The following is a 12,592-nucleotide window of genomic DNA, read 5'->3' as shown; positions in this document are numbered from 1 at the left end:
GAAGACGAGCTCAGGGCGAGGATCTCCTTCCAGAGAGACATCAGGGACTGTAATATACTCTATTTCACGGAATCATGGCTCTCTTGGGATATAGGACATGAGGTAACCTGTACCCAAGAAAGGTAACTGAACTAAATGACTATCGCCCCGTCACTTCTGTCATCAGGAAGCGCTTTGACAGACTAGTCAAGGATCATATCACCTCTACTTTACCTGTCACCCTAGACCCACGTCAATTTGCATACCGCCCCAACAGATCCACAGACGATGCAATCGCCATCACACTGCCCACTGCCCTATCCCATCTGGACAAGAGGAATACCTATGTAAGAATGCTGTTCATTGACTACAGCTCAGCATTCAACACCATAGTACCCTCCAAACTCATCATTAATCTTGAGGCCCTGAGTCTGAACCCCGCCCTGAGCAACTGGGTCCTGGACTTCCTGACGGGCCGCCCCCAGGTGGTGAAGGTAGGAAACATCACCTCCACTTTGCTGAACCTCAACACTGAGGCCCCACAAGGGTGAGTTCTCTGCCCCCTCCTGTACTCCCTGTTCACCCATGACTGCGTGGCCACTCGCGCCTCCAACTCAATCATCAAGTTTGGAGATGACACATCAGTAGTAGGCTTGATTACCAACAACGATGAGACAGCCAACAGGGAGGAGGTGAGGACTCTGGGAGTGTGGTGCCAGGAAAATAACCTGTCACTCAATGTCGACAAAACAAAGCAGATGATCGTGGACTTCAGGAAACAGCAGAGGGAGCACCCCCCTATCCACATCGACGGGTCAGCAGTGGAGAAGGTGGAAAGCTTCAAGTTCTCGGCGTACAAGTCACTGACAATCTGAAATGGTCCACCCACACAGACAGTGTGGTGAAGAAAGCGCAACAGAGCCTCTTTAACCTCAGGAGGCTGAAGAAATTTGGCTTGGCCCCTAAGACCCTGACAAACTTTTTGCAGATGCACCATTGAGAGCTTCCTGTCGGGCTGTATCACCACCTGGTACGGCAACTGCACCGCCTGCAACCGCGGAGCAAACTACCTGCCCTCCAGTAGTGGGTCATTTAGCAAACTCTCTTTTCCAGAAGGACTTAAGGTAGTGAGTCATTTAGCACACTCTCTGATCCAGAGCCACTTACAGTAGTGAGTCATTTAGCAGACTCTCTGATCCAGAGTCACTACAGTAGTGAGTCATTTAGCAGACTCTCTGATCCAGAGCCACTACAGTAGTGAGTCATTTAGCAGACTCTCTGATCCAGAGTCACTACAGTAGGGAGTCATTTAGCAGACTCTCTGATCCAGAGCCACTACAGTAGTGAGTCATTTAGCAGACTCTCTGATCCAGAACCACTACAGTAGTGAGTCATTTAGCAGACTCTCTGATCCAGAGCCACTACAGTAGTGAGTCATTTAGCAGACTCTCTGATCCAGAGCCACTACAGTAGTGAGTCATTTAGCAGACTCTCTGATCCAGAGTCACTACAGTAGTGAGTCATTTAGCAGACTCTCTGATCCAGAGCCACTACAGTAGTGAGTCATTTAGCAGACTCTCTGATACAGAGCCACTACAGTAGTGAGTCATTTAGCAGACTCTCTGATCCAGAACCACTACAGTAGTGAGTCATTTAGCAGACTCTCTGATCCAGAGCCACTACAGTAGTGAGTCATTTAGCAGACTCTCTGATCCAGAACCACTACAGTAGTGAGTCATTTAGCAGACTCTCTGATCCAGAGCCACTACAGTAGTGAGTCATTTAGCAGACTCTCTGATCCAGAGCCACTACAGTAGTGAGTCATTTAGCAGACTCTCTGATCCAGAGTCACTACAGTAGTGAGTCATTTAGCAGACTCTCTGATCCAGAGTCACTTACAGTAGGGAGTCATTTAGCAGACTCTCTGATCCAGAGCCACTACAGTAGTGAGTCATTTAGCAGACTCTCTGATCCAGAGCCACTACAGTAGTGAGTCATTTAGCAGACTCTCTGATCCAGAGCCACTACAGTAGTGAGTCATTTAGCAGACTCTCTGATCCAGAGCCACTACAGTAGTGAGTCATTTAGCAGACTCTCTGATCCAGAGCCACTACAGTAGTGAGTCATTTAGCAGACTCTCTGATCCAGAGCCACTACAGTAGTGAGTCATTTAGCAGACTCTCTGATCCAGAACCACTACAGTAGGGAGTCATTTAGCAGACTCTCTGATCCAGAGCCACTACAGTAGTGAGTCATTTAGCAGACTCTCTGATCCAGAGCCACTACAGTAGTGAGTCATTTAGCAGACTCTCTGATCCAGAGCCACTACAGTAGTGAGTCATTTAGCAGACTCTCTGATCCAGAGCCACTTACAGTAGTGAGTCATTTAGCAGACTCTCTGATCCAGAGCCACTACAGTAGTGAGTCATTTAGCAGACTCTCTGATCCAGAGCCACTACAGTAGTGAGTCATTTAGCAGACTCTCTGATCCAGAGCCACTACAGTAGTGAGTCATTTAGCAGACTCTCTGATCCAGAGCCACTACAGTAGTGAGTCATTTAGCAGACTCTCTGATCCAGAGCCACTACAGTAGTGAGTCATTTAGCAGACTCTCTGATCCAGAGCCACTACAGTAGTGAGTCATTTAGCAGACTCTCTGATCCAGAGCCACTTACAGTAGTGAGTCATTTAGCAGACTCTCTGATCCAGAGCCACTACAGTAGAGAGTCATTTAGCAGACTCTCTGATCCAGAGCCACTACAGTAGTGAGTCATTTAGCAGACTCTCTGATCCAGAGCCACTACAGTAGTGAGTCATTTAGCAGACTCTCTGATCCAGAACCACTACAGTAGGGAGTCATTTAGCAGACTCTCTGATCCAGAGCCACTACAGTAGTGAGTCATTTAGCAGACTCTCTGATCCAGAGCCACTACAGTAGTGAGTCATTTAGCAGACTCTCTGATCCAGAGCCACTACAGTAGTGAGTCATTTAGCAGACTCTCTGATCCAGAGCCACTTACAGTAGTGAGTCATTTAGCAGACTCTCTGATCCAGAGCCACTACAGTAGTGAGTCATTTAGCAGACTCTCTGATCCAGAGCCACTACAGTAGTGAGTCATTTAGCAGACTCTCTGATCCAGAGCCACTACAGTAGTGAGTCATTTAGCAGACTCTCTGATCCAGAGTCACTACAGTAGTGAGTCATTTAGCAGACTCTCTGATCCAGAGCCACTTACAGTAGTGAGTCATTTAGCAGACTCTCTGATCCAGAGCCACTACAGTAGTGAGTCATTTAGCAGACTCTCTGATCCAGAGCCACTACAGTAGTGAGTCATTTAGCAGACTCTCTGATCCAGAGCCACTACAGTAGGGAGTCATTTAGCAGACTCTCTGATCCAGAGCCACTACAGTAGGGAGTCATTTAGCAGACTCTCTGATCCAGAGCCACTACAGTAGTGAGTCATTTAGCAGACTCTCTGATCCAGAGCCACTACAGTAGTGAGTCATTTAGCAGACTCTCTGATCCAGAGCCACTACAGTAGTGAGTCATTTAGCAGACTCTCTGATCCAGAGCCACTACAGTAGTGAGTCATTTAGCAGACTCTCTGATCCAGAGCCACTTACAGTAGTGAGTCATTTAGCAGACTCTCTGATCCAGAGCCACTACAGTAGTGAGTCATTTAGCAGACTCTCTGATCCAGAGGGTGAGTCATTTAGCAGACTCTCTGATCCAGAGCCACTACAGTAGTGAGTCATTTAGCAGACTCTCTGATCCAGAGCCACTACAGTAGTGAGTCATTTAGCAGACTCTCTGATCCAGAGCCACTTACAGTAGTGAGTCATTTAGCAGACTCTCTGATCCAGAGCCACTACAGTAGTGAGTCATTTAGCAGACTCTCTGATCCAGAGGGTGAGTCATTTAACAGACTCTCTGATCCAGAGGGTGAGTCATTTAGCAGACTCTCTGATCCAGAGGGTGAGTCATTTAGCAGACTCTCTGATCCAGAGGGTGAGTCATTTAGCAGACTCTCTGATCCAGAGGGTGAGTCATTTAGCAGACTCTCTGATCCAGAGGGTGAGTCATTTAGCAGACTCTCTGATCCAGAGGGTGAGTCATTTAGCAGACTCTCTGATCCAGAGGGTGAGTCATTTAGCAGACTCTCTGATCCAGAGGGTGAGTCATTTAGCAGACTCTCTGATCCAGAGGGTGAGTCATTTAGCAGACTCTCTGATCCAGAGGGTGAGTCATTTAGCAGACTCTCTGATCCAGAGGGTGAGTCATTTAGCAGACTCTCTGATCCAGAGGGTGAGTCATTTAGCAGACTCTCTGATCCAGAGGGTGAGTCATTTAGCAGACTCTCTGATCCAGAGGGTGAGTCATTTAGCAGACTCTCTGATCCAGAGGGTGAGTCATTTAGCAGACTCTCTGATCCAGAGGGTGAGTCATTTAGCAGACTCTCTGATCCAGAGGGTGAGTCATTTAACAGACTCTCTGATCCAGAGGGGGAGTCATTTAGCAGACTCTCTGATCCAGAGCCACTACAGTAGTGAGTCATTTAGCAGACTCTCTGATCCAGAGGGTGAGTCATTTAGCAGACTCTCTGATCCAGAGGGTGAGTCATTTAGCAGACTCTCTGATCCAGAGGGTGAGTCATTTAGCAGACTCTCTGATCCAGAGGGTGAGTCATTTAGCAGACTCTCTGATCCAGAGGGTGAGTCATTTAGCAGACTCTCTGATCCAGAGGGTGAGTCATTTAGCAGACTCTCTGATCCAGAGGGTGAGTCATTTAGCAGACTCTCTGATCCAGAGGGTGAGTCATTTAGCAGACTCTCTGATCCAGAGGGTGAGTCATTTAGCAGACTCTCTGATCCAGAGGCTGAGTCATTTAGCAGACTCTCTGATCCAGAGGGTGAGTCATTTAGCAGACTCTCTGATCCAGAGGGTGAGTCATTTAGCAGACTCTCTGATCCAGAGGCTGAGTCATTTAGCAGACTCTCTGATCCAGAGGGTGAGTCATTTAGCAGACTCTCTGATCCAGAGGGTGAGTCATTTAGCAGACTCTCTGATCCAGAGGGTGAGTCATTTAGCAGACTCTCTGATCCAGAGGGTGAGTCATTTAGCAGACTCTCTGATCCAGAGGGTGAGTCATTTAGCAGACTCTCTGATCCAGAGGGTGAGTCATTTAGCAGACTCTCTGATCCAGAGGGTGAGTCATTTAGCAGACTCTCTGATCCAGAGGGTGAGTCATTTAGCAGACTCTCTGATCCAGAGGGTGAGTCATTTAGCAGACTCTCTGATCCAGAGGGTGAGTCATTTAGCAGACTCTCTGATCCAGAGGGTGAGTCATTTAGCAGACTCTCTGATCCAGAGGGTGAGTCATTTAGCAGACTCTCTGATCCAGAGGGTGAGTCATTTAGCAGACTCTCTGATCCAGAGGGTGAGTCATTTAGCAGACTCTCTGATCCAGAGGGTGAGTCATTTAGCAGACTCTCTGATCCAGAGGGTGAGTCATTTAGCAGACTCTCTGATCCAGAGGGTGAGTCATTTAGCAGACTCTCTGATCCAGAGGGTGAGTCATTTAGCAGACTCTCTGATCCAGAGGGTGAGTCATTTAGCAGACTCTCTGATCCAGAGGGTGAGTCATTTAGCAGACTCTCTGATCCAGAGGGTGAGTCATTTAGCAGACTCTCTGATCCAGAGGGTGAGTCATTTAGCAGACTCTCTGATCCAGAGGGTGAGTCATTTAGCAGACTCTCTGATCCAGAGGGTGAGTCATTTAGCAGACTCTCTGATCCAGAGGGTGAGTCATTTAGCAGACTCTCTGATCCAGAGGGTGAGTCATTTAGCAGACTCTCTGATCCAGAGGGTGAGTCATTTAGCAGACTCTCTGATCCAGAGCAACTACAGTAGTGAGTCATTTAGCAGACTCTCTGATCCAGAGCCACTACAGTAGTGAGTCATTTAGCAGACTCTCTGATCCAGAGGGTGAGTCATTTAGCAGACTCTCTGATCCAGAGGGTGAGTCATTTAGCAGATTCTCTGATCCAGAGGGTGAGTCATTTAGATGACTCTCTGATCCAGAGGGTGAGTCATTTAGCAGACTCTCTGATCCAGAGGGTGAGTCATTTAGCAGACTCTCTGATCCAGAGTCACTACAGTAGTGAGTCATTTAGCAGACTCTCTGATCCAGAGGGTGAGTCATTTAGCAGACTCTCTGATCCAGAGCCACTACAGTAGTGAGTCATTTAGCAGACTCTCTGATCCAGAGGGTGAGTCATTTAGCAGACTCTCTGATCCAGAGGGTGAGTCATTTAGCAGACTCTCTGATCCAGAGGGTGAGTCATTTAGCAGACTCTCTGATCCAGAGGGTGAGTCATTTAGCAGACTCTCTGATCCAGAGGGTGAGTCATTTAGCAGACTCTCTGATCCAGAGGGTGAGTCATTTAGCAGACTCTCTGATCCAGAGCCACTACAGTAGTGAGTCATTTAGCAGACTCTCTGATCCAGAGCCACTACAGTAGTGAGTCATTTAGCAGACTCTCTGATCCAGAGGGTGAGTCATTTAGCAGACTCTCTGATCCAGAGGGTGAGTCATTTAGCAGATTCTCTGATCCAGAGGGTGAGTCATTTAGATGACTCTCTGATCCAGAGGGTGAGTCATTTAGCAGACTCTCTGATCCAGAGGGTGAGTCATTTAGCAGACTCTCTGATCCAGAGTCACTACAGTAGTGAGTCATTTAGCAGACTCTCTGATCCAGAGGGTGAGTCATTTAGCAGACTCTCTGATCCAGAGCCACTACAGTAGTGAGTCATTTAGCAGACTCTCTGATCCAGAGGGTGAGTCATTTAGCAGACTCTCTGATCCAGAGGGTGAGTCATTTAGCAGACTCTCTGATCCAGAGGGTGAGTCATTTAGCAGACTCTCTGATCCAGAGGGTGAGTCATTTAGCAGACTCTCTGATCCAGAGGGTGAGTCATTTAGCAGACTCTCTGATCCAGAGGGTGAGTCATTTAGCAGACTCTCTGATCCAGAGGGTGAGTCATTTAGCAGACTCTCTGATCCAGAGGGTGAGTCATTTAGCAGACTCTCTGATCCAGAGGGTGAGTCATTTAGCAGACTCTCTGATCCAGAGGGTGAGTCATTTAGCAGACTCTCTGATCCAGAGGGTGAGTCATTTAGCAGACTCTCTGATCCAGAGGGTGAGTCATTTAGCAGACTCTCTGATCCAGAGGGTGAGTCATTTAGCAGACTCTCTGGTCCAGAGGGTGAGTCATTTAGCAGACTCTCTGATCCAGAGGGTGAGTCATTTAGCAGACTCTCTGATCCAGAGGGTGAGTCATTTAGCAGACTCTCTGATCCAGAGGGTGAGTCATTTAGCAGACTCTCTGATCCAGAGGGTGAGTCATTTAGCAGACTCTCTGATCCAGAGGGTGAGTCATTTAGCAGACTCTCTGATCCAGAGGGTGAGTCATTTAGCAGACTCTCTGATCCAGAGGGTGAGTCATTTAGCAGACTCTCTGATCCAGAGGGTGAGTCATTTAGCAGACTCTCTGATCCAGAGGGTGAGTCATTTAGCAGACTCTCTGGTCCAGAGGGTGAGTCATTTAGCAGACTCTCTGATCCAGAGGGTGAGTCATTTAGCAGACTCTCTGATCCAGAGGGTGAGTCATTTAGCAGACTCTCTGATCCAGAGGGTGAGTCATTTAGCAGACTCTCTGATCCAGAGGGTGAGTCATTTAGCAGACTCTCTGATCCAGAGGGTGAGTCATTTAGCAGACTCTCTGATCCAGAGGGTGAGTCATTTAGCAGACTCTCTGATCCAGAGGGTAGACTACATACAGTTTTATATCGTTTTTTTATTTTGTACTTTTGAACGACACTTCCGTTTTTTTGCGGGAAAAGTTATTTATTTATTTACAAACACACTCTCTTCACAAATGTTACTTGATTTAATTTGACTCTCACCCTCTCGGCGGCTGTTCCTCAGGCAGCGTACTTTGGGGATCTGGGAGAGCAGCTGGCAATCCTCAGCTGGAAGACAAGAGAGGATGTCCCGTTAGAAAACACACACACTGCTCTCAGTCTCACTTTAAAACAGGATATGGTGTGTCTGCAGAGAGATGATCCAATTATCAACAACACACACACACACACACACACACACACACACACACACACACACACACACACACACACACACACACACACACACACACACACACACACACACACACACACACACACACACACACACACACACACACAGAGATCTACAGCCTGGCTAGAGTCCTGTTGAGACTCCACATTATGTGTGTGTTGTGTATCTGTTGTGTTGTGTGTGTTGTGTGTGTTTGTGTGTGTGTGTGTGTGTTGTGTATGTTGTGTGTCTGTTGTGTTGTGTATGTTGTGTGTCTGTTGTGTTGTGTGTGTTGTGTGTGTTTGTTGTATGTTGTGTGTGTTGTGTGTGTTTGTTGTATGTTGTGTGTGTTGTGTTGTGTGTGTTGTATGTTGTGTGTGTTGAGTGTGTTGAGTGTCTGTTGTGTTGTGTGTGTTGTGTATGTTGTGTGTCTGTTGTGTTGTGTGTGTTGTGTGTGTTGTGTGTGTTGTATGTTGTGTGTGTTGTGTGTGTTGAGTGTCTGTTGTGTTGTGTATGTTGTGTGTCTGTTGTGTTGTGTGTGTTGTGTGTGTTGTGTGTGTTGTGTGTGTTGTGTGTGTTGTGTGTGTTGTATGTTTTGTGTGTTGTGTGTTTTAACCTAAGAACTTACTGTACATGTGACATTCCTGTGTAAGACCTGTCTGACTGACTGACTGACTGTTTGATTGTCTGTCTGTCTGTCTGTCTGTCTGTCTGTCTGTCTGTCTGTCTGTCTGTCTGTCTGTCTGCCTGCCTGACTTCCTGCCTGTCTGTCTGACTGACTGCCTGTCTGTCTGCTTGTCTATCTGACTTCCTGTCTGTCTAACTGCCTGTCTGTCTAACTGCCTGTCTGCCTGTCTGTCTGACTGCCTGTCTGTCTAACTGCCTGTCTGTCTGTCTGCCTGTCTGACTGCCTGTCTGTCTAACTGTCTGTCTGACTGCCTGTCTGTCTGCTTGTCTGACTGCCTGTATGCCTGCCCGCTCGTCCGTCTGTCCGTCCGTCTGTCTAGTGGAGTCACATGGTCCTTTCATCTCGATCAGTAACAGTGTCCTTGATTAAGGGCAGTTCTCTGGTGATTAAGGCAACAATCCTCTGGTGATTAAGGCTAGCATTAAAAGGATTATCCTCCCCTGAGCTTCCTGGTCTGCAGAATGGTCTGTGATTCTGGGCCCCTATTCCCTTCATAGTGCACTAGGGCCGATAAGGTTCTGCTCAAAAGAAGGGCCCTTTCAAGGCTTTTCTACTGAAGTAGTGTAAATTGCTGTCCAAAAGGCAAAAAAATGCTTTTAAAAAACTGTTAATTTTCCAAATGTAGGACATTTAATTACTTCATGATACAGTTCTAATTCAATCCAAGGCAATAACAAACATATTGTTCAATTAATATAGTACAAATAAATAATTAATAAATAATTACAAAGTCATTGTTTAGACAACTATTTATACTGAGAGGTGTCTGTCCCAAACCCTGACTACTAAACGTCATGTTATTTATACTGAGAGGTGTCTGTCCCAAACCCTGACTACTAAACGTCATGTTATTTATACTGAGAGGTGTCTGTCCCAAACCCTGACTACTAAACGTCATGTTATTTATACTGAGAGGTGTCTGTCTCAAACCCTGACTACTAAACGTCATGTTATTTATACTGAGAGGTGTCTGTCCCAAAGCCTGACTACTAAACGTCATGTTATTTATACTGAGAGGTGTCTGTCCCAAACCCTGACTACTAAACGTCATGTTATTTATACTGAGAGGTGTCTGTCCCAAACCCTGACTACTAAACGTCATGTTATTTATACTGAGAGGTGTCTGTCCCAAACCCTGACTACTAAACGTCATGTTATTTATACTGAGAGGTGTCTGTCCCAAACCCTGACTACTAAACGTCATGTTATTTATACTGAGAGGTGTCTGTCCCAAACCCTGACTACTAAACGTCATGTTATTTATACTGAGAGGTGTCTGTCCCAAACCCTGACTACTAAACGTCATGTTATTTATACTGAGAGGTGTCTGTCCCAAACCCTGACTACTAAACGTCATGTTATTTATACTGAGAGGTGTCTGTCCCAAACCCTGACTACTAAACGTCATGTTATTTATACTGAGAGGTGTCTGTCCCAAACCCTGACTACTAAACGTCATGTTATTTATACTGAGAGGTGTCTGCCCCAAACCCTCACTCCTAAACTTCATGTTTGAAAATACTTTACTAGCAAGGACCTACGGCTGCTTAAACCTCCTGTCTGTCTGTCTGTCTGTCTGTCTGTCTGTCTGTCTGTCTGTCTGTCTGTCTGTCTGTCTGTCTGTCTGTCTGTCTGTCTGTCTGTGTGGTGTGTGGTGTGTGGTGTGTGGTGTGTGGTGTGTGTGTGTGTGTGTGTGTGTGTGATCACACAGTGACTGATAGTCACGTCCTGGCTGGCGTTAATATAAAATGACCCAATCTCTTGCGACAACAGATCCTGGATATATCCCTTGACAAAGCCCCAATCTAAATCTCTGAGCATGTCCTCTTTATTCCCCCTCTCATGGTCGCCCCGTCTGTCTCTTCATGTATTTCTCCATGTGTTTTTCTGACAGGTCGACACACGAGGTCAAAACAAGACAGACAGAAATAGAGAGAATCAGCTCTGAACATCTTTTAAAGAGAGACTCGTAAAAAGTAGAGACCGAAAGAGAACGAACAGGGACCTCACAGAGAGCAGGTTTTATTGTCAGAGCCTCACGGTGGGAGCCGTGTAAAGACCAGAGACTATTTCATGAGGAGGACTGAGAACAAGCAGAGAGACTCACGGTGGGAGCCGTGTAAAGACCCGAGACTATTTCATGAGGAGGCCTGAGAACAAGCGGAGAGACTCACAGTGGGAGCCGTGTAAAGACCAGAGACTATTTCATGAGGAGGACTGAGAACAAGCAGAGAGACTCACGGTGGGAGCCGTGTAAAGACCAGAGACTATTTCATGAGGAGGCCTGAGAACAAGCAGAGAGACTCACGGTCGGTACTGAAGTCGTCTACCAGGATGATCTCCTGGATCAAAGAGGGAGGGCTCCTCATCAGGACACTGAGAGAGGGAGGGAGAGAAGGAGAGAAAGGGCAGCATTAAACACTTGGGTAAATTCTTCATTGTGAAAGGCATTTGGCGGTTCCTTACCTTTTGATGGTGCGTAGCAGGGTGGAGCGTGCTTCATTGTGGAAGGTGATGACGACGCTCGTAGGAGGAAGGTCAGCGTCGTAATTCACGGAGGCACATCTACAAACAATACGAAGAAACATTGTTTTAGTAAAGTATTCACAACTACTGTGCATACTGTCCCGTTCACCCTGCGCATGAAAAGCAATACCACTATAAATCATAATGTATGTTTGCTTTTATAACTTTTTAAGACACCTGTAGTGTCGTGTGTCTCTGATGACCCGCTCAGAGACCAGTCAGTCTGTATGTAGTGTCGTGTGTCTCTGATGACCCGCTCAGAGACCAGTCAGTCTGTATGTAGTGTCGTGTGTCTCTGATGACCCGCTCGGAGCTCAGTCAGTCTGTACGTAGTCACCTGTAGTGTCGTGTGTCTCTGATGACCCGCTCGGAGACCAGTCAGTCTGTATGTAGTCACCTGTAGTGTCGTGTGTCTCTGATGACCCGCTCGGAGCCCAGTCAGTCTGTATGTAGTCACCTGTAGTGTCGTGTGTCTCTGATGACCCGCTCGGAGCCCAGTCAGTCTGTATGTAGTCACCTGTAGTGTCGTGTGTCTCTGATGACCCGCTCGGAGCCCAGTCAGTCTGTATGTAGTCACCTGTGGTGTCGTGTGTCTCTGATGACCCGCTCGGAGCCCAGGCGGTCTGTATGTAGTCACCTGTAGTGTCGTGTGTCTCTGATGACCCGCTCGGAGCCCAGTCGGTCTGTATGTAGTCACCTGTAGTGTCGTGTGTCTCTGATGACCCGCTCGGAGCCCAGTCGGTCTGTATGTAGTCACCTGTAGTGTCGTGTGTCTCTGATGACCCGCTCGGAGCCCAGTCAGTCTGTATGTAGTCACCTGTGGTGTCGTGTGTCTCTGATGACCCGCTCGGAGCCCAGGCGGTCTGTATGTAGTCACCTGTAGTGTCGTGTGTCTCTGATGACCCGCTCGTAGCCCAGTCAGTCTGTATGTAGTCACCTGTAGTGTCGTGTGTCTCTGATGACCCGCTCGGAGCCCAGTCGGTCGCTCTCGGCCAGGTTGAAGGCGTGGTCTCTGTAAGGGTCGTCTCCCACCTTCAGCTGTTTCCCCAACAGGTACGCCTTCTCATCGAAACTCCCTGTGAGCTGACCCTGCTGCTGCGGATCCACCCGCGGGGACCGGGTCATCTGCGGGGGGGGCAGATCACACAGAAGTTAGAGATTAGATGTTGCAGCACACAGAGGTCAGGGGTCAAAACACAGGAAGCTGGGGTCAGAAGGAAAGCTGGGTTACCAGTTAGAAGATATTACGGCCCTGGTTAG

General features: G+C 47.5%; 1 protein-coding gene across 1 annotated transcript in view; it reads right to left on the bottom strand.

Moving 5' to 3' along the window:
• LOC129811260 (polypeptide N-acetylgalactosaminyltransferase 16-like) overlaps positions 1-12,592 on the bottom strand; it is a 100,910-nt gene that overhangs the window by 52,699 nt on the left and 35,619 nt on the right. Inside the window, exons 2-5 of the mRNA XM_055862426.1 lie at positions 12,270-12,457; positions 11,273-11,371; positions 11,115-11,182; positions 7,947-8,012 (exon numbers count right to left, since the gene is read on the bottom strand). Of these exons, the coding sequence (XP_055718401.1) occupies positions 7,947-8,012; positions 11,115-11,182; positions 11,273-11,371; positions 12,270-12,457 (421 nt within the window). The remainder of the gene's footprint in view (positions 1-7,946; positions 8,013-11,114; positions 11,183-11,272; positions 11,372-12,269; positions 12,458-12,592) is intronic.

Source organism: Salvelinus fontinalis, chromosome 15 (genome assembly GCF_029448725.1).
Source record: "Salvelinus fontinalis isolate EN_2023a chromosome 15, ASM2944872v1, whole genome shotgun sequence".
In the NCBI taxonomy this organism is placed as follows: domain Eukaryota; kingdom Metazoa; phylum Chordata; class Actinopteri; order Salmoniformes; family Salmonidae; genus Salvelinus; species Salvelinus fontinalis.
This window is presented reverse-complemented; position numbering and strand designations above follow the sequence as displayed.